The sequence below is a fragment of the Pavona decussata genome, unplaced genomic scaffold (assembly GCF_977016875.1).
Source record: "Pavona decussata unplaced genomic scaffold, jaPavDecu1.1 SCAFFOLD_48, whole genome shotgun sequence".
Taxonomy (NCBI): domain Eukaryota; kingdom Metazoa; phylum Cnidaria; class Anthozoa; order Scleractinia; family Agariciidae; genus Pavona; species Pavona decussata.
In genome coordinates this window covers 4,080,001-4,107,891 of record NW_028145470.1, presented here as the reverse complement: position 1 = coordinate 4,107,891, position 27,891 = coordinate 4,080,001, and the positions used below count along the sequence as shown (strand labels likewise).

At 40.3% G+C, this 27,891-nt stretch overlaps 2 protein-coding genes and 1 long non-coding RNA gene across 4 annotated transcripts in view; 1 reads left to right on the top strand and 2 right to left on the bottom strand.

Annotated features, from left to right (window-relative positions):
- LOC146481867 (uncharacterized) overlaps positions 1–27,891 on the top strand; it is an 86,059-nt gene that overhangs the window by 24,241 nt on the left and 33,927 nt on the right. The window contains exon 3 of the long non-coding RNA XR_014864341.1: positions 13,203–13,233. This is a non-coding gene — a long non-coding RNA (uncharacterized LOC146481867). The remainder of the gene's footprint in view (positions 1–13,202; positions 13,234–27,891) is intronic.
- The window catches only part of LOC146481869 (uncharacterized), a 52,285-nt gene that overhangs the window by 22,663 nt on the left and 1,731 nt on the right, over positions 1–27,891 (bottom strand). Inside the window, exon 1 of one of the 2 annotated variants that reach the window (XM_085107913.1) lies at positions 1,303–1,355. The exons of the other annotated variant lie outside the window; for it this stretch is intronic. The gene's annotated coding sequence lies outside the window, so the exon portion shown is untranslated. Of the gene's footprint in view, positions 1–1,302; positions 1,356–27,891 lie in introns of those variants that run through there. 2 annotated transcript variants of the gene reach the window in all.
- LOC146481868 (uncharacterized) overlaps positions 18,790–27,891 on the bottom strand; it is a 31,202-nt gene continuing 22,100 nt past the window's right edge. Inside the window, exons 13-16 of the mRNA XM_085107574.1 lie at positions 25,621–25,972; positions 25,063–25,212; positions 23,377–23,499; positions 18,790–19,337 (exon numbers count right to left, since the gene is read on the bottom strand). Coding sequence (XP_084963700.1) covers positions 19,204–19,337; positions 23,377–23,499; positions 25,063–25,212; positions 25,621–25,972 — 759 coding nt within the window. The 3' untranslated portion in view covers positions 18,790–19,203. The remainder of the gene's footprint in view (positions 19,338–23,376; positions 23,500–25,062; positions 25,213–25,620; positions 25,973–27,891) is intronic.

Sequence of the window (27,891 nt, the reverse complement as noted above, 5' to 3'; positions counted from 1 at the left end):
CAAAACCCTAATAACCTTCCGAATCACAAGCGAATTCAAAAGGTTAATGAATATCAATACTTATCTTTTTGAAGTTACTGTCGGATTTTATTGAAAAAGTCGTAAAAACCTGCGGATTTCTTAATTAGCGTCTTCTATTGGCGGACGTGACAGACTTGTTCTAATTGAAACAAACTTTATTGCAAGACCGTCTTGCAGCTTAATTGAACTGCCCTATGTTGTCTTGACCAAAAATTCAAGAAATGTCTTGAGCAGGAAAAGTAGATGTTGATCTCAATTTCCCAGCGAGAGTTGTATAATACTTTGAAGTATTGGTATAGTGGCTATACATACTAATAGTACAGGTTGTTGAACAAATATGTCGCTTTGCATCGCAAAGACTGCAAAGACATGGCTGTTGTTCTTGTCGGAATTGAGAAAAGGAAGGTTTGGTTCCGGGGAACGAAGACGTCGCGAAACATTTTCATGCTGCAACACCGAGTTCAACTCGTAGTGTTCCAACAATTGGCGTTATGTAATCTTTGCGTGCACAACTTTGCCTTTTCACGGTTAGACAAATTGCGCACTGAGTTGCCTCACTTGACAATTAAGTTTTACTTTGGTGCCAAAAACCACCCTTTATTTCTGGCAAAGCGATGCAGCACGCTTGAGAAAATTCTGAACTCGGTTTATATCCGACACCTGGCCACTTACTCCGGGACCCCGGTCTCAACATCGCGTAAGCGAGAGAGAAAACACATTAATCTGCAAGGCATGGAAGATTATGAGGGACAATTTCTCTCCATCTTGCAACGCATCTCGCAAAGTTTCAAAAAGTAGAGAAAATTGTCTACTTTTTCTGCAACCTGTAACGAAATTTTTAGTTAAGAAGACTTCAAGAGGGGAAGTCATACGCGCAGTTTCGCTCTCAACTTGTTTCGCAATGGCGTTGCTATAATTTTCAGGAAAAACAACCAGACGTATAACAGTACTTTTAAGGAGAACTGCCGACTGTGTAGTGGTGTGAACAGTCGCCCCTCACTTGCACTGCAGCTCGGGTTCGAATCCCGTATTTGTTATGTGTGGAGAGATGATGTTGTTGCTTTCTTCCTTGCTGCAAAGGTTGTTCTCTAGATTCTGATGTTTTTCTCCCTCCACAAAAACCATAACTGTCAATTCCCTTATGAAAGGCACCTGCGATATGCTTTTTTCTAGGCCTCTGAAGTTCATAAAGTACAGTCACACCAAAAATATCTACCCTAGTTTTTACAATATTTTCGTCAAGATGGCTGAAAGTTAGAAGAATAGGATATTTTCCCTCACCTTTTCAAAAATGGACCTGATGCACTTTCAAGTCAAAGACAAACTGTTATGTTTATTAAAACGACGGAAGACTTTTAAAGAGTCGTGCAGGTGGCTGACATTGATATGAAGGTGTTAATTACACAGTTGACAGGTGAAATACAGCTTCCAATATCAGAATGCAAATAGCTAGGATGACAGCCTGACACAGCACGATTATAGGAAGTCATTTATATAAATGAGAACAGTGTAATATTTCCTCCCTAGGTATTATTATTCATAAGGTATGGGGAATCGCTCTGGCCTTGGACTAGCCCAGACCAGACGAAGGTAAATGTGGCAAGGCAAGGTTAAGACCGGGTTTTGGTTGAGATTTAAGATCCGTTAGCGCCGTTAATAATTACCAAGTGTCACACTTGTTTAGTCAGATCACAGGTCATGTCTCATTTCACTCAGGTGTCAATGTCACGTCTAATTCCAAAAAAAAGCCCCGCTTTTCTCTTGCATAGTATTTCCTGACCTTACTTTCTTGTGATGAACCGTAACTGGAGTATTGTTAATGACTAGCATATTCCTTCAGCTTAGAAAGTCTCGAAAATGTGCTCAATTTCTGTAGCTACCTTTTTGAAAATCAGCTATCTTAGGTGGAGGCAACATCGCGCATAGACAGGAAGGCACGTAATACCCGGGGTAGTCAATCGATAAAAATTGATATCGGAATGGCATAATGCCTACGCGACTCTCATGTGCGTGTTTAGCCTAAATAAGAGTTTTGCCCTCACGGGTCATGTTTTCCAAAGAACACCCTTTTCTCTATGAAAAGAGCGGTGCTCCCGGTAAAATTTTCTTTTAGCGCTGGATTTTCTTCTTTTTAAATGCCATCTATGATTTGGAGGATTTGCGTGATAGACACTGAACAAAGCCATGTGTTTAACTGTCGCATGTGTTGTAATTGATCTCAAAGGTCATTTTGACCTCTTGTTGGCATAATGGGGTTGACAGGCCTACGCGACTCTCATGTGCGTGTTTAGCCTAAATAAGAGTTTTGCCCTCACGGGTTATGTTTTCCAAAGAACACCCTTTTCTCTATGAAAAGAGCGGTGCTCCCGGTAAAATTTTCTTTTAGCGCTGGATTTTCTTCTTTTTAAATGCCATCTATGATTTGGAGGATTTGCGTGATAGACACTGAACAAAGCCATGTGTTTAACTGTCGCATGTGTTGTAATTGATCTCAAAGGTCATTTTGACCTCTTGTTGTTACGTTTCCGTTTAGCGACTGTCGTTCTTATGCCGTTTGTGGCATTTAGTTTTGGCTTGGTATGGCTCATTTCAGTGCGTCTGGTGGCAGTATAGCCTCTCTTTTTATCGTTGTAAGGATAGGATTTGAACCGTGTAATAACTATACATTATCTTGCAGCTTTTGTCAGATTGCCGGGCCCGGCTATTTGCTTTTGGTGCAAGATGCTGTGCTTCTTATCACGGTTATTTGTCCCTTGATCCGTTCTTAAGCATTGTCGCTTCTTTGAAAGCTATGCAATGCGTTAAATTGAGGGCTAAAGGCCGCTTAAGTTACGGCTGTTTGTTTTGTTGTCGCTCCGCTAAGCTCTGTAACTGTGAGGTTTGTGTTGCGGGAGCTTAGTATTTTCCTCCTGTGTTTACGTGCTCTGGCCAGGGGCTGCTTCTAGTCCTTCGGCCGTAAGTAAATTCTGTAGCATTTAAGGCAATGGTCAGGCAAGACCGCGGTTTCGATCCTAATCTTGTGGATCTCATCAGTTGCCGATTCTTCAGAAATGATAGAGATGAGTTCTCGGTATCATTTCAACAAACGCGCTCTCTTGTCAAATTATAAACCCATGGTTCGGATCGAAAACCCTGCAATTCAATTGGCTCCTTGGTTTGAGCCAATCTGGTGGCTGCGAGTTCGATCCATGGTGGGGCTAAGCTTGACGCTGTGTTTTCTATGATGGCTAAAACGTTAAATTTTGTACATGAACTGTCATTTTGTTCGCGGATAGGTGTTTCCGTAGAACTGTGCATATGTGTTGCAGCATATAGCTCACTATGGAGACTGTATAAAGCTCTATACACCGCCAGGAGTGCGATTTTCGTCTTTGTTTTTTCGGAGTTCATGTACAGTATGTCTTTCATGGCATAATGGGGTTGACAGGCCTACGCGACTCTCATGTGCGTGTTTAGCCTAAATAAGAGTTTTGCCCTCACGGGTTATGTTTTCCAAAGAACACCCTTTTCTCTATGAAAAGAGCGGTGCTCCCGGTAAAATTTTCTTTTAGCGCTGGATTTTCTTCTTTTTAAATGCCATCTATGATTTGGAGGATTTGCGTGATAGACACTGAACAAAGCCATGTGTTTAACTGTCGCATGTGTTGTAATTGATCTCAAAGGTCATTTTGACCTCTTGTTGTTACGTTTCCGTTTAGCGACTGTCGTTCTTATGCCGTTTGTGGCATTTAGTTTTGGCTTGGTATGGCTCATTTCAGTGCGTCTGGTGGCAGTATAGCCTCTCTTTTTATCGTTGTAAGGATAGGATTTGAACCGTGTAATAACTATACATTATCTTGCAGCTTTTGTCAGATTGCCGGGCCCGGCTATTTGCTTTTGGTGCAAGATGCTGTGCTTCTTATCACGGTTATTTGTCCCTTGATCCGTTCTTAAGCATTGTCGCTTCTTTGAAAGCTATGCAATGCGTTAAATTGAGGGCTAAAGGCCGCTTAAGTTACGGCTGTTTGTTTTGTTGTCGCTCCGCTAAGCTCTGTAACTGTGAGGTTTGTGTTGCGGGAGCTTAGTATTTTCCTCCTGTGTTTACGTGCTCTGGCCAGGGGCTGCTTCTAGTCCTTCGGCCGTAAGTAAATTCTGTAGCATTTAAGGCAATGGTCAGGCAAGACCGCGGTTTCGATCCTAATCTTGTGGATCTCATCAGTTGCCGATTCTTCAGAAATGATAGAGATGAGTTCTCGGTATCATTTCAACAAACGCGCTCTCTTGTCAAATTATAAACCCATGGTTCGGATCGAAAACCCTGCAATTCAATTGGCTCCTTGGTTTGAGCCAATCTGGTGGCTGCGAGTTCGATCCATGGTGGGGCTAAGCTTGACGCTGTGTTTTCTATGATGGCTAAAACGTTAAATTTTGTACATGAACTGTCATTTTGTTCGCGGATAGGTGTTTCCGTAGAACTGTGCATATGTGTTGCAGCATATAGCTCACTATGGAGACTGTATAAAGCTCTATACACCGCCAGGAGTGCGATTTTCGTCTTTGTTTTTTCGGAGTTCATGTACAGTATGTCTTTCATGGCATAATGGGGTTGACAGGCCTACGCGACTCTCATGTGCGTGTTTAGCCTAAATAAGAGTTTTGCCCTCACGGGTTATGTTTTCCAAAGAACACCCTTTTCTCTATGAAAAGAGCGGTGCTCCCGGTAAAATTTTCTTTTAGCGCTGGATTTTCTTCTTTTTAAATGCCATCTATGATTTGGAGGATTTGCGTGATAGACACTGAACAAAGCCATGTGTTTAACTGTCGCATGTGTTGTAATTGATCTCAAAGGTCATTTTGACCTCTTGTTGTTACGTTTCCGTTTAGCGACTGTCGTTCTTATGCCGTTTGTGGCATTTAGTTTTGGCTTGGTATGGCTCATTTCAGTGCGTCTGGTGGCAGTATAGCCTCTCTTTTTATCGTTGTAAGGATAGGATTTGAACCGTGTAATAACTATACATTATCTTGCAGCTTTTGTCAGATTGCCGGGCCCGGCTATTTGCTTTTGGTGCAAGATGCTGTGCTTCTTATCACGGTTATTTGTCCCTTGATCCGTTCTTAAGCATTGTAGCTTCTTTGAAAGCTATGCAATGCGTTAAATTGAGGGCTAAAGGCCGCTTAAGTTACGGCTGTTTGTTTTGTTGTCGCTCCGCTAAGCTCTGTAACTGTGAGGTTTGTGTTGCGGGAGCTTAGTATTTTCCTCCTGTGTTTACGTGCTCTGGCCAGGGGCTGCTTCTAGTCCTTCGGCCGTAAGTAAATTCTGTAGCATTTAAGGCAATGGTCAGGCAAGACCGCGGTTTCGATCCTAATCTTGTGGATCTCATCAGTTGCCGATTCTTCAGAAATGATAGAGATGAGTTCTCGGTATCATTTCAACAAACGCGCTCTCTTGTCAAATTATAAACCCATGGTTCGGATCGAAAACCCTGCAATTCAATTGGCTCCTTGGTTTGAGCCAATCTGGTGGCTGCGAGTTCGATCCATGGTGGGGCTAAGCTTGACGCTGTGTTTTCTATGATGGCTAAAACGTTAAATTTTGTACATGAACTGTCATTTTGTTCGCGGATAGGTGTTTCCGTAGAACTGTGCATATGTGTTGCAGCATATAGCTCACTATGGAGACTGTATAAAGCTCTATACACCGCCAGGAGTGCGATTTTCGTCTTTGTTTTTTCGGAGTTCATGTACAGTATGTCTTTCATGGCATAATGGGGTTGACAGGCCTACGCGACTCTCATGTGCGTGTTTAGCCTAAATAAGAGTTTTGCCCTCACGGGTTATGTTTTCCAAAGAACACCCTTTTCTCTATGAAAAGAGCGGTGCTCCCGGTAAAATTTTCTTTTAGCGCTGGATTTTCTTCTTTTTAAATGCCATCTATGATTTGGAGGATTTGCGTGATAGACACTGAACAAAGCCATGTGTTTAACTGTCGCATGTGTTGTAATTGATCTCAAAGGTCATTTTGACCTCTTGTTGTTACGTTTCCGTTTAGCGACTGTCGTTCTTATGCCGTTTGTGGCATTTAGTTTTGGCTTGGTATGGCTCATTTCAGTGCGTCTGGTGGCAGTATAGCCTCTCTTTTTATCGTTGTAAGGATAGGATTTGAACCGTGTAATAACTATACATTATCTTGCAGCTTATGTCAGATTGCCGGGCCCGGCTATTTGCTTTTGGTGCAAGATGCTGTGCTTCTTATCACGGTTATTTGTCCCTTGATCCGTTCTTAAGCATTGTCGCTTCTTTGAAAGCTATGCAATGCGTTAAATTGAGGGCTAAAGGCCGCTTAAGTTACGGCTGTTTGTTTTGTTGTCGCTCCGCTAAGCTCTGTAACTGTGAGGTTTGTGTTGCGGGAGCTTAGTATTTTCCTCCTGTGTTTACGTGCTCTGGCCAGGGGCTGCTTCTAGTCCTTCGGCCGTAAGTAAATTCTGTAGCATTTAAGGCAATGGTCAGGCAAGACCGCGGTTTCGATCCTAATCTTGTGGATCTCATCAGTTGCCGATTCTTCAGAAATGATAGAGATGAGTTCTCGGTATCATTTCAACAAACGCGCTCTCTTGTCAAATTATAAACCCATGGTTCGGATCGAAAACCCTGCAATTCAATTGGCTCCTTGGTTTGAGCCAATCTGGTGGCTGCGAGTTCGATCCATGGTGGGGCTAAGCTTGACGCTGTGTTTTCTATGATGGCTAAAACGTTAAATTTTGTACATGAACTGTCATTTTGTTCGCGGATAGGTGTTTCCGTAGAACTGTGCATATGTGTTGCAGCATATAGCTCACTATGGAGACTGTATAAAGCTCTATACACCGCCAGGAGTGCGATTTTCGTCTTTGTTTTTTCGGAGTTCATGTACAGTATGTCTTTCACGACATGAGACGGGGCCTGTCTGTAATTAATCAACATGGCCTACGCGACTCTCATGTGCGTGTTTAGCCTAAATAAGAGTTTTGCCCTCACGGGTTATGTTTTCCAAAGAACACCCTTTTCTCTATGAAAAGAGCGGTGCTCCCGGTAAAATTTTCTTTTAGCGCTGGATTTTCTTCTTTTTAAATGCCATCTATGATTTGGAGGAGACACACTGACGTCCAGAAAGGGTATAGATGTGAGAGAATAATTGGATGTGAATTTAATAGTGGGGTGAATGTTATTGAGATAAGTAGTGAAGGTTTGGAGGTCGTCGAGAGCGGTGTGTCCATATCATGAAGATGTCGTCTATGAAGCGCCACCATATGTATGGTTGAAATGGAGCACGTAGTAATGCGTCCGTCTCAAATTTGGCGAGAAACAAATTGGCGTAAGAAGGAGCCATTCTGGTTCCCATAGCAGTTCCGTGAGTCTGTAGATAGTGTTTGTCGTTGAACGTAAAATTGTTCATGGTAAGGATCAGCCGACGTATGCGACTCCTTGAGTTTTTTCATGAACAATTTTACGTGTCTCTCTATAACGGCACTATCACTACCGACCTTTACACTAAGCCTACTGACAAACATCAATACTTGTTACAATCTTCATGTCATCCTAGACACACTAAGAGAGCCATTCCATTCAGCTTAGCTCTCAGACTTCGACGTATTTGTTCTTCTGACGAAACTTTTAAACTCCGAACAAACGAACTCAGAACCTATCTCAACAAACGGGGATACAATCTTTCATTCCTCAACCAAGAAATAGGACGGGTTAACGGCATCCCACGTTCCGACGCTATAGCTACTAAAGACACCTCCGACACCAACCAACCTATACGAGTACCCCTTGTCGTCACATACAATCCAGCCCTTCGCTCTGTATCATCCATTATTCACAAACACTTCAACATCCTATCTTCATCTCCCCGCTGCGCAAACGTTTTCAAAGCCACACCTCTTGTTGCCTTCCGACGGACCAACAACCTGAGTGATTTACTTGTTAGCGCCAAACTACGTAATCCCACACAAAACAACCTACCCCATGGATCTTTTCGATGTGGGGACAACTGTTTAACTTGCAACTACATAACAGACGGACGTACCAGCTACACATTTCATTCTACCGGCGAAACTTGACATATTACTCATCATATAGACTGTAACTCTAAAAACGTTATCTACATGGTACACTGCAACCGCTGCCACAAACAATACATAGGAGAAACAAAACGACGACTTAAAGACCGTTTTAACGAACACCGTAGACCAGTCGACAAACAAACAAACAGTTCCAAACCCACCACAGTTTCAGAACATTTTCTTTCTAACGACCATAACGCTTCTGACATGCTACTAATTCCCCTCGAACTCATCAAATCTAATCGTGACAGTGTACGCAAAGCTAGAGAGGCATACCTCATCGACAGAGGTCAAACTATTGAACCCTTAGGTCTTAATAGGAGAGATGAGACATGAACATTTTTCCCGTCTTTCATCTTCCTAAGTTATGTAATTAACTCATTGTTACGTATTTTGTTTTCGTCTACCACGTTGTAACGTTAGCTTATACCTATTTACCAGTTGTATTTTCAAATTTCAAATTGTAACGTTTTTGTTTATGTAACTTTAGCCTTTTTTCAGGTATCTATTGTAACTGTTTAAATTGTAAAGTATCTTGCCACAGGGTCAGTCTCAAACATACCCTGAAGAAGAAAGGCCGTGCCTTTCGAAATATTGGAAAATATACTTCCCTAACCGTGAAATCAGCCTTGCTCTTTTTTTAGATTATTTGCTTTACAATTTTTTTGCTGATTAGATCCTTCACTACAGGATCCGGTACTTTTATTTTGTCACGGTGGTCCTTGCAAACACAGTTTATCACTGGATTTTACTGAAGGTAATCTGGCTAGGAGGGATAAAAAATAACTATGGACTTAATTAGTAAATAAATGTAAAAATGTCAAAAGTAGTCGTAACAGGTAGGCACAAGTATAAAAATAAAAATAAAGCACGCGCAAATGACTTTCTAAATTAATTGGTAAGGAAAGAATGAGAAAATGTTGAAAGAGTTAATATGAAGTAGTAATAGCCTTTTTTAAGGAATTATAGGGAGTAAGGGTCTTTAAGGATTCTTCAATATTGCAAGCACCCCAGTAGCTCGACAGCTATCCTGCTGTACCTTTCAAGGAAGGACGAAAGGCGTGGAATGAAATCTGTTGAGCAAGCATACAAGTTAACTAAAATTAAGGCAGTCGTCAAAATGTATCAGAATCCAGATCCTACTATGAAGTTGGTGCTTGATTTTGAGGAGAGAGCAGCTTCTCAGGGAAACCAGTCTCTGATTTTAGAAGCCTAGAAAATGGCGGGAGAACTTGGGATCGAGATTCACTCAGCCTCTCATCCGCGACACCGATGGACAAGAGCTACCTCCAGACAAGTTTAAAAGCTAACTAAAGAAGTCTACAAAAGAGCAATTATGTGAGACTATCAGGGGACAGGAGTGACAGGGCAAGTTATAAGCGTCCTATGTGGGGTGACGAGGAGTTTCGTACAAAGGAGTGGTTTAAGTGGCTTACGGACTTGGCGGAATGTCCCACTCATACAATTGCTGGAATCTTTGAGCTGCATGAGCAATTACTACAGGGTGGAAATATGGTCGTTCGCTTGTTTCCTAGTAAAAGCGCTAGGAAGGGTAATTTTCTTAATTGTTTTGTCCTCGATTGTATGTTCACCAAGGAGACTCTTTTGTATGAAATCAAAACCTTTTCCTGCATGTCATGTTACTCACAGTTTTTTTGTTAAAGTGGCTGGAAAATAACATGGAAAAAATGTTCGACTCTTGTTGGAAAGAACTCGGATTTAGTTGTTGAATTTTTTTCCAATATGTCTGTGTCAGTTACTTTCACATTGAGTCACCAGGCTTAAAACTCAACATCACATTTCTTACAGCACAAACTCGGCTACACATCAACACCCAAGTCTTGGCAGTATGCAGGATGTTTGTTTCATGCACGAATCTAGTTTAATCCGGAAAAGGAATCAAAGGTCACAGGTTCGACTCCTGTTGGGAGAACTTGTGTTTTGTGGATTATACTTGTGTCACCAACTGAAATTTATCTTTTACAAAAAAAAAATCGGTTTGAACTAAACTTTGGTCTTTGTAGCGCGCGCGATTTCTCAATAGATACTTATGTAAAAGACCCATGGTGAAAAGCACTTTGTAAACTAGCTTGTTCAGACTGCATTGGGAAAAGAATACTCTATTTTTTTAACGTTTTCGCAAGCTTATGGACTTAACTTCTGGCTCAGCCCATAAGCTTTCAAAAACCAAAAAGAACTTCACCTCGCGCTAATTCAATGACTCACCATTAACCAACTCACCATATAACTCATAATTTACCTCGCGCGAATTCAACAACAAACATACATGTGTTATTCGCGGCCGCGTGTCACAGAAATAATGATAAGAAGATTGTGTGTTTCACTCAGTTTTATTACAGCAGTTAACTGTCATATAGTTGACATCAAAGCAAATACAAATGTATAAATGATGAAAAACTGTTTCTCTTTACTGGTTAACTGATGCGTTCTATTGTAATAAATATCTTAAGACCACTGAACAGTTTCCAATTGAGTGCCCTAAAGCCAAAATCGTAATTACTCTGGCCAATCATAACAGATGTAGATAGAACAATGAACCAATCAGAACTCGAAGCAAAAACATGTAACCGGTGCCAAGCGCGGGAAAATGCGCGCGAAAAAGTGGCGCGAGTTTTGTCGACCAATCACAGCGTAGTAAAGCAAACTCAAGATTACTTTCGACACTCAAATGAAAACCACTCTATGATGTAACACATATGGTGTGTCTAGAAGGGCGTTTTACAAAAGGCTTGTATTACTACCACCATATTCTCATCACCTGCCTGCCTGAAGACATATTGATAATGAAAGAAGAAATTACAGACTGATCTTTAGCATAAATCTATGAGCTCCTCTAGTTGATGATCTTCCTTTTTCTCCTACATACTAACAATGAATTTGCTTTGTAAGGAGAAATTACATGTCGATTGCTTACAGGAGCTCCTTCTATAGCTACACAAAATCCCTTGGTTGATCATTTTCTTTATCCTCATTACCTCTATGCTTAACAGCCTATTTACACTGTAAAGAGAAATTACATGTTGGTCAATCTTGAATATGAGAGTTCTACCCTTGTCATAGAGGGCATGATGCCAAGTCTATTATATGCTAATTTATGCCTTGTATACGAAAGCTACTATGCTATTCCATATCTGGTTGAGAAACTCAGAATGATCAACTTATATCTATACAGACTACAATAATTGTGATCTGTATAGATCATATGATAAGTTGACCATTCTGCTACATATGCTATCCATATGTGCCATCTTTCAAGCTATAGTAGTAATAAAAATGACCCTTCTTTTGAGAAGTCAAACTTGTGGATTTCATGCACTAACTCACAAGTTAGATCATTACATTGAGCCGAAGTTTAGCTCTGGGCCCAGTTGTTAAAAAATCCCCGATCAAATTGTAACCGAGGTTTGTACGCTCGTTAAAAAAGTTGATCTTTAACTGAAGGTAAAAAAAACTGATTCTAAAGGAGTCTGAGTCTAAACTGAAGGGCAAAAATGTTTTGGAAAAATGCTTATTGATTAGTAATTAAGCTTTAAGGCTATAATCAAACTTCCCGTTAACACTGATTAGTTTAATCGAACTTTGAACAACTGTCCATGTGCCCTGGTTTTCAAAGGCTAAACTTTGAATCGATAAGCTTCGTAATATACAATAATATTTACAATAATGTCTTTTGAATCAGGCCGACTTTCACTGCCGCCCTTCACCAACAGAAAAAGAAATTGGCCGACAAATTTTAGCGTGGTCCATGCAGCAGCCAAAAGAGTTTCCGTCTTCAATAATTTGTCATTGTCATTGTCATTGTCATGCGCGGAGCTACTGGAGCAGAGGTTCAGTTTTTAGGGACTTGAAACCCCCACTTAAACAATGGCTTTTTGATCGACCATTAATGTGGTCTTTTCAAGAATCTCTCTCTTCCATTTCTTACTAATGGAAAGTCTATATTGATAACTCATCCACCAGCGAATCTCTAATCTGCTGAAAAACGTATTTTCATGTGCTAATTGTATACTGTCCGCATCAAACTTTCGTGTATATGACGGCGCCTTCCCGATTACGCTTACACAGTACTTCACCCTAATTTCTTCTAATGGTGGCTAATCCAAAGTAGGAAGGTAGAACTATTCATGCTATTCTATACATAATACCACAAAATAGCAGCTAAAAAGCGGAACTAAACTACAACGCCACCTCCTCTCTTCGCCTCACTCCCACCACCCACAAAAAACCGCGCTACGCAGGCAGCGTTCACGAAAGAAAATAAGACCAGAAAATGTCCAAACTTGCACGGCTTACAACGTAAGCCAAGAAACTAAGAAAAAAAAAACTAATTTTTCTTAACTGTACCGTGGGGCATTTGAAAAGCTCGTTTGTACTCTGCCGTGTATGGCGCATTTACCTACTTGACAAAAAAAAATCTTTTTGCCCGGAGGGGAGGTTTGGATTTGCCAGGAATGACTAATGAATTTGAAACTGAAAAACGGGAAAGAGATCTCCTAACCTTGTCAAAGCTGCTTCAAATTGGAATTATGTTAATGTGAGCGCTGCCTGAACTACCAAAAAGGCGTTTTGATCTTTTCATGTTACCTCATAAAACACTTCAATATCACTCAGAGTAAAAGAGTAGCTTCCAGCAAACCACGTACATGAACCTCCTGACGAATATCCTGAGGGAAGGGCATAGGAGGTGCCACAAGAGGTGTACCCACTGTTACCAGCTGTGAAGATGTCGTACCCGCCACCAAAGATCGGGCCATAACTGCTACCATCGTATGTGGCGTGACCATGATATCCTGGCTTGAGCCTAAGCTTAAGAGGTTGGTACCCGTAGGTGTTGTACAGCGAGTAGAGAAATGCTGTACTGGAACTTCTGTAACTTGAAACTGGGAGAAAGATAAACACGTTTTACACTGACATGGTATAACTAAAAAAAGAATCGAAAAAAAATGGATAACTAAAAAAAGTTATAACACGACGAGTTTGTGCATGAGCACGAACCCCTACTAATTACCGTCAAAAACAAATTTGTACCGTCTAACTGCTCATTCACCGAAGGTAGTTGACTATCCCTGCATACCACAGGTTAATAAACCGCCGCCCAGAGCTTCTACATGTTATATCCCTATGACCAGAACGATAATACTTACCACTACTCCAAGACGCATCTGTATATCCACCAAATATGTAACTGCCGACTTTGATGACAGTAACAGTAGGTCCCTTTCCATCACAGTAGCTATGGAATGTCGAGGACGCCCAGCCATGCGCAGAAGCCCGCCAACATAACACAAACCTACTACGGACTGAACTCTGAAGTACTGGGTTCAAATATGAAATCAACTGGTCCACATACGAGCTGCTGAGAATACTTGATCTATAGTTGAGGCCACCTAAACGAAAGAAAAATTTTTAAGGAGCACTCTTGTCTCTAGCCGGGAATTGATGATGATGGATTCGAAATTGTCGTTCAACGCCCTCTAATTTCAAAATAAGAACATTATTATCCTGTAGCTATACATATTTGACCCTGGAGAGGAGGTTTTGTTGCGGGCATGAAAACAGGTAGTGGTGATTTACGACCTTCAGGTAGGTGGGTGGCCCACTCTCAAACGCTGACTTCCTTCTCTTTGTGAAACGAAAGTATATCGGCGCCTCGACTCTACGGACCTCGGTTTGGTGTAAAAATAAGATGTGAAGGAAGGGGGAGTGGGGGGGGGGGGGGGGTTGGGGAGAGGAACCTTCCTTTGATCCAGCACCGTAAGGGTTAGACGATTTGGACGAAACGCCTGTTTTTGCGGAGAGACAATATCTAGTAGATTGCGGATTCGGGAGCATTTAACATGTCCTGATGATATGCCTTTCTGGAAATTGGCCAATGACATGTTATTTGTACTATTTGCTTTACTGCAGCCGATTACCGCAATTAACTGGAAAACTCAACTCACGTTTATATACGCAGTAGTGTCCGTTTCCATGATAGTTTGACTGACAGGCACAGCTGTAAGACCCCACGGTGTTTGTGCAAACGGCGTTCGCGTGACAGTTGTGCGAGCCACTTGTACATTCATTGATATCTGTAAAGTTTGTTACATTGAAACAAAACTGCTCAATTTCATGTTTGAATGTTTATCACATCATAACACAACTCATTATCTGATACCAGTACAAGACACTGCACCGAAACGCATGCGCTACAGGCCTTCCACGCATGCGCATAGCCCATTACCCTTAAATATCCTAATGTGAATAATTGTACAGCTGCCTCATTACGCAATTGCATAAATGCATATTTGTTAACTTGGTTCAGGCAGCAGTGATACAATTTTTTCTTAGGGGACCCTCGTTTTCAGTTTCACTGTAGTTATCTGTAAATACTGTTATTAATATTGTGTGATTGCAAAAATGCGCATTTTCGTATCAATTGCACAACAACATTGTTTCCTCAAATCGTCTTAAGATAAATTCATTAGATTAGAAGAGTTTTGAATTGATCATGAGCGTCGAAAGTTATTTCGCTTTTGTTATGGTTTTGCTATGCGGAGATCTTTGATTGGTTGACAAAACTCGCGCTACTTTGTCAACAAATGAGAAGCAAAACCAACATTAACCAATCGCGACTTGCCCGTACTCGTTTTACCGTGTTTAACACCATTAAAGTTACATGCATTTACTTTGAGTTCCAATTGGTTTATTGTATTTTTTTATTTAAACATATTTTATTGTCAAAGTTTGCCCTAAGAGAAAAAAAAACTCATCGAGAAAGCTCGCTAACGCCTGTAGTGATTGGCTAGCGTAATTACTTCACGACACTCAATGAAAAAAAATGCTCTATTAAACCATTTCTGATCGTCATCATCATCATCATCATCAACATCATCATCATCATCATCATCCCGACCGCTGGTTAAGGGGTGACTTTTCGTTTTTCGATGTATTACAAAAAATAGCTGACACGTTCCCTTGAATTAAAAACCACTCTAGAATGAGAATGATGATTATTCTAGAAAGTGACGCAGGCATACTCGGAAAAAAGAAATCCGAGTGCTCCTATCAGGAGTCGAACCTAAGACCTTCCGATTACTAGTTCGGATGCTCTACCACTGAGCTCCAACAGACTCGTGGGAGCTAAGGCCATTAAACTAGTTCTCATTCATTCACCAGGCTGGAAATATACCATCACATTTCTTTCATATACCACACGTTGGAAATTCAAATCCTAGCAGTATGCAGGATGTTTGTCCCATGAACCTAGTTTAATGGCCTTAGCTCCCACGAGTCTCTTGTAGCTCAGTGGTAGAGCATCCGAACTAGTAATCGGAAGACTTTAGGTTCGACTCCTGATAGGAGCACTCGGATTTCTTTTTTCCGAGTATGCCTGCGTCACTTTCTAGAATAATCATCATTCTCATTCATTCACCAGGCTGGAAGTATACCGTCAGATTTCTTTCATACACTCTAGAATCGTTTTCGATTAATTGTCTTCGCACCATTAACAGCAAATGTAAACAGCACAATGAACCAATCAGAATTCGAACCAAATGATACATCTATCCGCGTAAAGCGCGGGAAAACGAGTGCGAGCAGTTCACAATTTGTTTGGTTCTGCTTCTCATTGGTTGAAAAAGTGGCGCAAACTTTGCCAACCGATCAAAAGCGCAGTAAAACAAAAGCAAACGCGAAATTACTTTCGAAACTCTATTTGAAAGCTGCTCTAACAGCATCGTAATGCACCAAATTTAATCCAGCCTAACACAAATTTACGGTGGCCCACAAGTGTCACGGCACATACACCAAGTCACGGCACAACCACATCACTCACGGCACAACCACGTCAACTCACGGCACAACCACGCCAACTTACGGCACAACCGCGCCAACTCACGGCACAACCACGCCAACTCACGGCACAACCGCGCCAACTCACGGCACAACCACGCCAACTCACGGCACAACCACGCCAGCTCACGGCACAACCGCGCCAACTCACGGCACAACCGCGCCAACTCACGGCACAACCACGCCAACTCACGGCACAACCACGCCAACTCACGGCACAACCGCGAGAGTCTTAACACGGTGGAAGTGAAATGCCACGGCGGAACTTTACTTGTTTCCACGATGCTGTTCACAGCGATACCATAATTTCATGACTTTCATCTACAAAATTCAGCCGACTGAAACCTTTCAATACGCGCATTTTTCCTCTAGCCACCCATTGGGAGTCAAAAAGGGATTTGTCAAGGGCGAAGCCCTAAGACTCCTACGAACAAAACTCCTTAAAAACAACATTTGAGGATAATATTAAAAAATTTAAATCACGACACCTTGCCAGCGGCTACCCAAATAATCTGATTGAAAAAATTTTATCAGATGTCAAATTTACAGAAAGGTCATCGACATTGAAGCAAAAAGACAACACCCCCAAACAAATATTGCCTTTCGTAACAAAATATCAACCATCAGTGCCCAACCTCAAACATGTTTTAATGGGAAAATGGCACTTAATACAAAACCAGCCTTTCCTACGAGAAATCTTCAAAGAGCCACCACTAATTTCCTTTAAAAAAGGAAAATCTCTAAATGACATGCTTCTCAGAGCAAAAATATAAAGCTAGAGGCTACACTTCAAAAATGTTTCCATTGTTAGAAGTCGTGCAGGCCTGCCACCCCTTGCTATCTCCTATCGAACAAGACCTTCTTCGCCGTCTTCTTCGAAGATCTCATCTCCTAGATCGTCTCCCATTTTAAACTGACTGTCTCTGCCGTTTCTTTTCACTCCCGCCGTGGCATTTCACTTCCGCCGTGTTAACATTCTCGCGGTTGTGCCGTGAGTTCGCGTGTTTTTGCCGTGAGTTGGCGTGGTTGTGCCGTGAGTTGGCGTGGTTGTACCGTGAGTTGGCGTGGTTGTGCCTTGGGCCGGATGTGGTTGTGCCGTGACACTTGTGGGCCACCCTACAAATTAAAGTTGACAATGTTAAGTCCGGATGGAAGCAACCTAACAGTTACCACAAAGGAGAAGAAATCATCCATTTCTCACCGCTACAAGTTTTTCCATTTCCAGTAAAACCGGGTTTGCAAGTGCAAACATAGGAGCCAACGTTGTTACTACAGCTGGCTTTGGCGTGACAAACTGAAGGAGAAGCGCTACATTCATCAATGTCTGAGAAGACACAATAGAAGCAGAAACTGAGTTAGTCTTTAGGTTCCTTCACAATAAACAAAGAAACAAATGTGCTAGGCTTTTTTGAAACTATATGCTGACAGAAAACAGATGACGATATTAGGGAACTTGTTACATGTGTTTTCTTTTCTCTTATAGTCTGTTTACAGGATTTCGTTCATTTAACCTGATAGAAGAATAAAAGTAACTTTCTCTTGTTGATTAAGACACAGTCCATTATTAGTAGTAATAAATGAGCGACGACCTCAGTTAAGTACGGAAATCAGTAACTGCGATTGTCTCATTTATTGATTATTTTATCCACAGTTCAAATATATGAACTGCATACACTCCACTTCCATCCGGCTTTATTTCAAGAACTATGATAGGAATTCACAAAATGACCAGCTCCCAGTTGGCTTGATAGCTCAGTTGGTAGAGATGATGTATCGTTATCACAGAGGTCATGGGTTCGAATCCTTTTCAACCATGAAGTTTAAAAGGTTGTCGTATTTTAAACTTCGATGCTCATTCACTTCTCAATTCTTTCATTCAAAGTTCAACTTGCATATGACTTTCATGGGCACGGAAGCCTATTTGCCCAGCTCACATAAATGCATTATTTTTTTGTTCTGTTTTCATTGTCCGCCCAATTTGGAGAATGGAAACGATTTCAACCGAGGTTTCCTGGGTGGAATTTACTGAAAATGCATTCATTTGCAATAACAAAACAACTTTCAAAATGCCGTTATTTGAAGCACGGTTAATGTAAAGGCTAAAGAATTTTACTTCTCTTGTTTCCCGACCGCTGGTCAAGGGGAACGAAGACTTTGGGTACGAGATTGGCATCGACACTTGCATCCTTTTCTTGTTACGTGGACTACTTGACAACGATGATTGGTTTCGTCAAGGCCTGCTAAACGTCATTAAAATGGCTGTGCGATGCAAGGTATTACGCTATCCAGTGGATAAAATGTACTTCAACCAATACATTTTATCCGCTGGATAAAGTTATCCACTCTTTTAACATCTGGGGCCTAGCCGATAAATCGGTCGTACGTGTAAATTAGTCTTAAGACAACATTTTGTCCTCTTATTGACCAAGACTGTTCTACTAGTAAAATTGGCTTTGACAGTTACTGTGCACTGAAAAGAAACTGGCTCTACGTGGAAACAGATGGGAAAAAAAGAAACTTGGAAATAGCGTAGTACTTTTAGCAAAAATTCCGCGTAAGTTTTCACATTCGGTTGCGATCGCGATTTTTAACTTGTTTCAGGAATTCACATAGCTTAGAATGGTGCAAACAATACATGAGAGGGAAGAAAAATGCGAGGCAACGAGTCTCCACGTTTTTCAAGTTACAATTCGTCAAGTCCTTTCTGATCACCCATAGCCAGATACTTTTTAAAAGCTTCAGTGCTCTAGCATACTAACTTTTAAGAAAACTGGTTTATTATTTTTAGGTTTTCACTAATGTAAGCGTGACTTTTCGTTTTTCGATTTATTACAAAAAATAGCTGACACGTTCCCTTGAATTAAAGACAACTCTAGTATATGGTTTTTGATTAATTGTCTTCACACTAATCACAGCAAATGTAAACAGCACAATGAACCAATCAGAATTCGAACCGACTGATATATCTATCCGCGATAAGCGCCGGAAAACGAGTGCGAGCAGGTCACAATTTGTTTGGTTTTGCTTCTCATTGGTTGAAAAAGTGGCACGAATTTTGCCAACCAATCAAAATGCGCAGTAAAACAAAACAAAAGCAAACGCGAAATTACTTTCGAAACTCAATTTGAAAGCTGCTCTGACAGCATCTTAATGCACCAAATTTAATCCAACCTAACACAAATTAAAGTAGACAATGTTCAGTCCGGATGGAAGCAACCTAACAGTTACCACAAGGAAAAGAAATCATCTATTCCTTACCGCTGCAAGTTTTTCCATTTCCATTAAAACCGGGTTTGCAAGTACAAACATAGGAGCCAACGTTGTTACTACAGCTGGCTTTGGCGTGACAAACTGCAGGAGAAGCGCTACATTCATTTATGTCTGAGGAAATACAATAGTAACAGAAACTGAGTTAGTCTTTAGGTTCCTACACAAGAAACAAAGAAACAAATTCGCTAGGCTTTTTTTAAACTATATGCTGACAGAAAACACATGACGATTTTGGAGACCTGTTACATGTGGTTTCTTTTCTCTTATAGTCTGTTTATAGGATTTCGTTCTTTAAACCTCATAGAAGAATGAACGTAACTTTCTCTTGTTTATTAAGATACAGTCCATTATTAGTAGTAATTAATTTGAGCGATGATCGCAGTTAAGTACGGAAATCAGTAACTGCGATTGTCTCATTTATTAATTCTTTTATCCACAGATCAAATATATGAACTGCATACACTTCACTTCCATCCCGCTTTATTTCAACAGGTATGATAGGAATTCACAAAATGACCAGCTCCCAGTTGGCCTGATAGCTCAGTTGGTAGAGATGATGTATCGTTATCACAGAGGTCATGCGTTCGAATCCTTTTCAACCCTGAAGTTTAGGAGGTTGTCGTATTTTAAACTTCAATGGTCATTCACTTCCCAATTCTTTCATTCACAGTTCAACTTGTATGTGACTTTTATGGTCACAGAAGCCTATTGCTCAGTCCACATTAATGCATTGTGTTTTAGTAAAGTAAAGTAAGTAAGTAAAACCTTTTATTAAAGTGTCAATGTATTTAGCCTAGGTACACTAATTGGGGACACTAATAAAATATAGTACTAGTAAAAGTTAGATATTTACAAGAAAGTGATTAAAATTAACGAATATGGGAGATCCTGTGTAGCTTATGTCGCTTATGTGCAAGATAAAATTAAAATTTAAAAAGTAAAATGATTCTATTGACTACAAACATTACAGTAATTAAAATTAAAATTTAGCTCCGGTTTCATTGTCTGCCCAATTTCGAGAATGGAAACGATTGAAAGCAAATTCTCCTGAGTGGAATTTACTTAAAATGCATTCATTTACAATACGAAAACTACTTTTAAAATGCCGTTATTTAAAGCATGGTTAATGTAAAGACTGAAAATTTTTACTTCTCTTGTTTCCCGACCGCTGGTCAAGGGGAACGAAGACTTTGAAGTTTGGGTACGAGATTGGCATCGACACTTGCATCCTTTTCTTGTTATGTGAATTACTTGACAACGATGATTCGTTTCGTCAAGACCTGCTGAACGTGATCAAAATGGCTGTGCGATGCAAGGTATTACGCTATCCAGTGGATAAAATGTACTTCAACCAATACATTTCATCCGCTGGATAAAGTTATCCACTCTTTGAACATCTGGGGACTAGCCGATAAATCGGTGGTACGTGTAAATTAGTCTTAAGACAACATTTTGTCCTCTTATTGACTAAGACTGTCTTACTAGTAAAATTGGCTTTGACGTTTACTGTGCACTGAAAAAAAAAACTGCCTCTGCGTGGAAACAGGTTAATCTCTTTAAATTTGAATAGAAGGAAAAGAAATTTGGAAATAGCTTGGTACTTTTTATCAAAAATTCCGCGTAAGTTTTCACATTCGGCCACGATCGCGATTTTTAACTTGTTTCAGGAATTGGCATAGCTTAGAATGGTGCAAACAATAGATGAGAGGGAAGAAAATTGCCAGGCAACGAGTCTCCACGTTTTTCAAGTTACAATCCATCGAGTCCTTCCTGGTCACCCATAGCCGGACACTTTTTAATAGCTCCAATGCACTAGCATACTAACTTTTAAGAAAAGTGGTTTATTATTTTTAGGTTTCCATTGGTGTAAGCGTAACTTTTCGTTTTTCGATGTATTATAAAAAATAACTGACACGTTCCCTTGAATTAAAAACCATTCTGGTATATGGTTTTCGATTAATTGTCTTAACACCAATCACAGCAAATGTAAACAGCACAATGAACCAATCAAAATTTGAACCAACGGATACATCTATCCGCATAAAGCGCGGGAAAACGAGTGCGAGCAGGTCACAATTTGTTTGGTTTTGCTTCTCGTTGGTTGAAAAAGTGGCGCAAATTTTGCCAACCAATCAAAAAGGGCAGTAAAACAAAACAAAAGCAAACGCGAAACTACTTTCAAAACCCAATTTGAAAGCTGCTCTAACAGCATCTTAATGCACCAAATTTAATCCAATCTAAGACAAATTAAAGTAGACAATGTTTAGTCCGTATGGAAACAACCTAACAGTTACCACAAGGAAAAGAAATCATCTATTCTTTACCACTGCAAGTTTTTCCATTTCCAGTAAAACCGGGTTTGCACGTACAAACATAGGAACCGATATTGTTAGCACAGTTGGCGTTGGCGTGACAAACTGCAGGAGAGGCGCTACATTCATCAATGTCTGAGGAAATACAATAGTAACAGAAACTGAGTTAGTCTTAAGGTTCCTACCCAATAAGCAAAGAAACCATTTTGCTAGGCTTTTTTTTTAAACTATGTGCTGACAGAAAACATCACGATTTGAGTTGGAGAACCTGTTAACATGTGTTTTCTTTTCTCTTATAGTCTGTTTACAGGATTTCGTTCTTTTAACCTCATAGAAGAATGAAAGTAACTTTCTCTTGTTGATTAAGACACAGTCCATTATTATTAGTATTAAATGAGCGACGATGGCAGTTAAGTACGGATATCAGTAACTGCGATTGTCTTATTTATTAATTGTTTTATCCACAGTTCAAATATATGAACTGCATACACTCCACTTCCATCCCGCTTCATTTCAACAGGTATGATAGGAATTCACAAAATGGCCAGCTCCCAGTTGGCTTGAGAGCTTAGTTGGTAGAGATGATGTATCGTTATCACAGAGGTCATGGGTTCGAATCCTTTTCAATCATGAAGTTTAAGAGGTTGTCGTATTTTAGTTGCTTAAGTTTGGTATACACTTTCGGTGGTCATTCACTTCCCAATTCTTTCATTCACAGTTCAACTTGTATATGACTTTCATAGTCATAGTCACTTTCATAGTCACAAAAACTGCTCTATTATTCAATTTTTTATGAAATGTTTGCATCGAGTTTACTACGACGAAGAGAAGACAACGTTTCACTGAGTTCGCATAGAAGAAGCCAAACATCGTCATCGTCATCATCATCATCATCATCATCATCATCATCATTATTTATACATGTACGCGAAGTCGTACCATTACATCAAATGATTATCCTATGAGCTGTTACCACAAGCAAAAGAACTCTTCCATTTCTTACCGCTGCAAGTTTTTCCATTTCCAGTAAAACCGGGCTTGCACGTACAAGCATAGGAACCGATATTGTTAACACAATTGGCTTTGGCGTGACAAACTGCAGGAGAAGCGCTACATTCATCAATGTCTGAAGAAACACAATAGTAACATAAACTGGTTAGTGTTTAGGCTCCTACACAATCAACAAAGAAACTGATTTGCTAGGCTTTTTTGAAACTATGTGCTGACAAAAAACATCACGATGTTTTCTTTTCTCTTATAGTCTATTTACAGGATTTCGGTCTTTTAACCTCGTAGAAGAATGAGAGTAACTTTCTCTTGTTGATTAAGATACAGTCCATTATGAAATCGTCCATTATTAGTAGCAATAAATAAGCGATGAGCTAGGTTTGAAGATTTAGGAACTTCTCTGAGCGTTTTTTATGAGCTTTATAAGGTTTTCGAAAACGAGGAGCTATGGGTAAACATATCAGCTGGCATGTTTTTTTGGTTACATTGGGATTATCATCACCTACGTTCAACGGTACTTTCTGTGCCTCACGCTACACGCTTCACGTCCGGCTTCCTGCGTTTGGTCCTCGCTTCATTCGCGAATTCTTTTTTTTATTTATTTGGACTCACTCTACCTGCCCAACAGCCCAGCTATCTTATACAGATATATTCATTAGATTAGAACAGTTTTAAATTGATCTTGAGTGTCGAAAGTGATTTCGCCTTTGTTATGGTTAAGCATCATCGTCATTATTTATACATGTACGCGAAGTCGTACCATTACATCAAATGATTTATCCTATGAGCTGTTACCACTGCACAAGCAAAAGAACTCTTCCATTTCTTACCGCTGCAAGTTTTTCCATTTCCAGTAAAACCGGGTTTGCACGTACAAACATAGGAACCGATCTTGTTAGCACAATTGGCTTTGGCGTGACAAAGTGCAGGAGAAACGCTACATTCATCAATGTCTGAGGAGACACAACAGAAGGAGAAACTGAGTTAGTCTTTAGGTTTCTACACAATAAGCAACTGAAGAAACAAAGAAACAAATTTGCTAGGCTTTTTTGAAGCTTTATGCTGACAGAAAACACAGGACGATTTTGAGGAAAAAACTTGTCACATGTGTTTTCTTTTCTCTTATAGTCTGTTTACAGGATTTCGCTCTTTTAACCTCATAGAAGAATGAAAGTTAAGGCTGGTTTCCATATGATCGCGGATCGCAGATCGCAGATCGCGGATCGCAATAAGGTCTGCGATCGTCTGCGATCATATGGAAACCAGCCTTTAGATAGAACATGGTTCTATCTTCTGCGATCGTCTGCGATCACGATCGCAGTATCGCAGACGATCCCAGAAGTAGTTTCCATATGATCGCAGACGATCGCAGACCTTATTGCGATCTGCGATCTGCGATCCGCGATCATATGGAAACCAGCCTTAACTTTCTCTTGTTGATTAAGACACAGTCCATTGTTAGTAGTAATAAATGAGCGACGATCGCAGTTAAGTACAGAAATCAGTAACTGCGATTGTCTCATTTATTAATTATTTTATCCACAGTTCAAATATATGAACTGCATACACTTCACTTCCATCCCGCTTTATTTCAACAGGTATGATAGGAATTCACAAAATGACCAGCTTCCAGTTGGCTTGATAGCTTGGTTGGTAGAGATGGTTTATCGTTATCACAGAGGCCATGGGTTCGAATCCCTTTTAACCCTGAAGTTTAAGAGGTTGTCGTATTTTAATTGCTTAAGTTTGGTATACAACTTCGATGGTCATTCACTTCCCAATTCTTTCAGTCACAGGTCAAGTTGTATATGACTTTCATATTCACAGAAGCCTATTGCTCAGCTCACATAAATGCCTTATTTTTTTGTTTCGTTTTCATTGTCCGCCCAATTTCGAGAATGGAAAACGATTGGTTAATGTAAAGGCTGAAGAATTTTACTTCTCTTGTTTCCCGACCGCTGGTGAAGGGGAACGAAGATTCTTGGTACGAGATTGGCATCGATACTTGCATCCTTTTTTTGTTAAGTGGACTACTAACGATCATTCGCTCAGTCAAGGCCTTCTGTACGTGATCAAAATGGCTGTGCGACGCAATTTTGAATCCGAAGGGAAGATTTCATCACTTCGTTTTTATTGGCTTTACATAAGGTACGTAAAAAGATGGCGGCTTTTACCACAATACCTTCCGAGCCGATCACAGCTGATAGGCTGCTTCCTGTACCAACAACATTGTGTATGTAGTTTGAAGATTTTGTAACTTTTCTGTGCGTTTTAATGAGCTTTTATAGTGTTTTCGTACGCTAAGAATTATGGGTTAAAATATCAGCCGCCATGTTTTTTGATACAGCGGATTATCATCACCTACGTTCAACTTTCTATGCCTCAGGCTACACGCTTAACGTCTGGCTCTCTGCGTTTTGATCCTCGCTTCATTTCTGCATTCTTTGCACTCATTCTACCCGCGCAACAGCCCAGCTACCTTATACAATCAAATCTGTGACCAGTCTTTTACACACCTTCGGTTGCCATGTTACAGTGAGCGAGGACATTCGTTCCTGGTATGATGGAGTAGAACCAGTATTTGCCACTGACAGCTTGCCCTCCTTCATTCGCTTTTATTTCTTTGCAAGACTTGGCCGGCAGCTTAGAGATGGAGCCGAGAGGAACTGTGAAGGTGAAGCCATTTAACAAAGTTAGCTCATTCTGAGTAGCAATATACTTACCTGTGGTGCTGTTTATTACGCTGTACAAGGTGGTTCTAACTTTTGAGTCTGTGGATGAAATGCTTAAGTGTGACCGTTCAAATGAAAGCTTCTGAGCAGTACTTTCCTGAGGTGCTGTTTATTATGCTGTACAAGCTAAGGTGGTTCTAACTTTTAAGGCAATGGATGAAATCCCGAATTGTAACCATTTAAATGATAGCTACTGATCAGTACTTTCCTGTGGAGCTGTTTGTCATGTGTTTGTTATGCTGTATAAGGTGGCTCGAATATCTCAGTCTGTGGATGAAATCGCGGTTATTATTAAAAGAAAAAAGAAAAAAAAAAACATCTAAACATCACTTTAACTCATACCTCTCCTGACATCGAGCTTGACATAATATCGATCAGAGTCCTTAACAAAATTCTCTGGACTCGCTTCCTTCGTGCGGTTGTTCCATTCACACACACTCTCTGAGACCACGAAGTTAAAACTTTGACAGACGTCTTCTTCTCTGCATACGAAGAGACATTCAGCATGGCCAGATGGTGCATAGCGCTTGTTATAAATGTGTCCCTGTAGCTTCATGCCGGAGATTGGCAGCTGACGGGGTCCATTGCACTGCTCAGCAGTTGAGGCTTTGTGAACCAGGCCAGTTAGAAAGATTGCGAGGATAATTGATGTAAACGCGGCCATTTTACATGACTCGTCGGCAAAAAGGAAAACCTACAATCGAAACATCAAAGGTGATATTAATTTGTATCACAAATTTCCTCAAATTTGCTATTGTCTTATTCAGTATGGATTATGAAATCCGCCCTCTTGTTGTCACCGTTTCGTCGATTGATCGATAAATGAAAGGTCTGGAAACAAGATACACCATTGCGCGCAATGAACTAACAGCCATTATCCAGAGCGTAGATAGAATGGCCATTCTCTCCTGCGCCTGTTATTATCTTTCATCGCTTTTGCAACGCGCGTACAACATTAGTGACACACATTAGTGACCTTTAGATTTTAGTAGAAGAACAAGTTTTTCCAATAAGAGTGGGCTTGCGCGTGGACCAAGTGTCATTTTTTTTAGCGGGAAAACAAGATAACCGTCGACATTTCAGGTGTCGTAACGGGGACAGCAAGGGAGCTTGGGATGGGTTATCACGCTTTACGCGCGCTGAATCACTCAGCACGATTTCCTCTTTGGCCAGCTGCCATGAGATTCTTGAAGTGGTGCAAATACTCACGGTTCGTGCATTTCGAAGTCACGCGTAATACTGCGTGGTGTGGCAGTATAGGACGACACTCGTTTGACTCAGGGTTTAAATCGCTCGCGTGACTTGCGGTTTTTCTGCGGTTAAGACACTCGCACGAAATCCAAACGAACCGAAAACGAAAACTAATGCCTTATGTTTTCCCGTGTATATCACGAGGATACTGATTGTAGCCTAAATCCATCAATCCTATCGTTGAAAATCCGGCACCTCGCATGATTGTGTAAATTTTTACATGTTAAAATTTCTACGTTTTTCATTCATGTTGTTTGGTAGCTTTGTTATTTCTTAACGATATAAAAAGCTCAACTTTTTGTGCTTATTTTCTTTTTTAAACTAATAAGACGTAAATGGTGATTCAACCCATGCGCTTTGTTTTCTTGTTTTGAGCTACAAATAGTTAATAATTAAACGTTGCTAAATTAAACCCGGCAGTAGGAATCCATTCACTCGCAGCATGCAAAGAAATCCGGTTTCTTTTTTTGGCTAGATTGCGGGAGGGTCGAAAATGACTCTAGAGTAGTAACTTACTACTTAAGATTAAACAGCGTCCTATCCAAGATAAACAGCTTTCTGTTCAAAGCGATACATTAAACATAGCTACTAGTAAAGAAAACTCTAGGTGGAAAAGATAACTATATTCACAGTATGTCTAACGAAAGAGTCGTGTTAGAGAGTCTTGGTACGGCTTCTTGTTCTGCGAGTTGTTGACCAACGACTTTGAGCTGTACGATACTATTGCAGAACTGATGATTCAGGCGAGAAACGAGTTTCTGTTTTATATATATAGGGAAGTTCGTCTTAAAATAAATTGCGAGATTTCCTTTTTATATTAGTAAAGCACGCGTATCACTTCTCCACTTCCACTTCCCGTAACTGGGTAACTTTGTTTAACTTCCTTTAAGTGGACTTGTGGTTTTTGAAAATTAATTATTAACCACCCTAAATTATATCGCCTCTTCAATTTGAGGGTTTTAAAGAGTGCAAAGTCATATTAGCTGCAACTGGAAGAAAAAAGTGTTTCTTGGGTTGAGCATCTGAGGCCTTTGCTGTGAAAAATTCCCCTGTTTAAATAGAATTTTTCAAAGCCTTGACTCTTAATTACACTGGATACAACTATTACGGTATGTGGTTGAAAATACAATGAAAACGTGCCCCATTTCAGTATTGTTGACAGTTAATTTTTCCTTGTGGAATTAAAATATAGTGTTTCTAAACTCCGCAATTTTTCACTGGTGCACCAAAAACGCCGCGGAAAAATTAATTGCCGAAGGAACTAAAAAATGCGACTGGAAAATGCAACAGAACTGGCGTAATGTTCAAGTTTTTACTGATTTCAGTTCTTTACGAAAGTAGTTCAGAATAAATTCAAAGAAG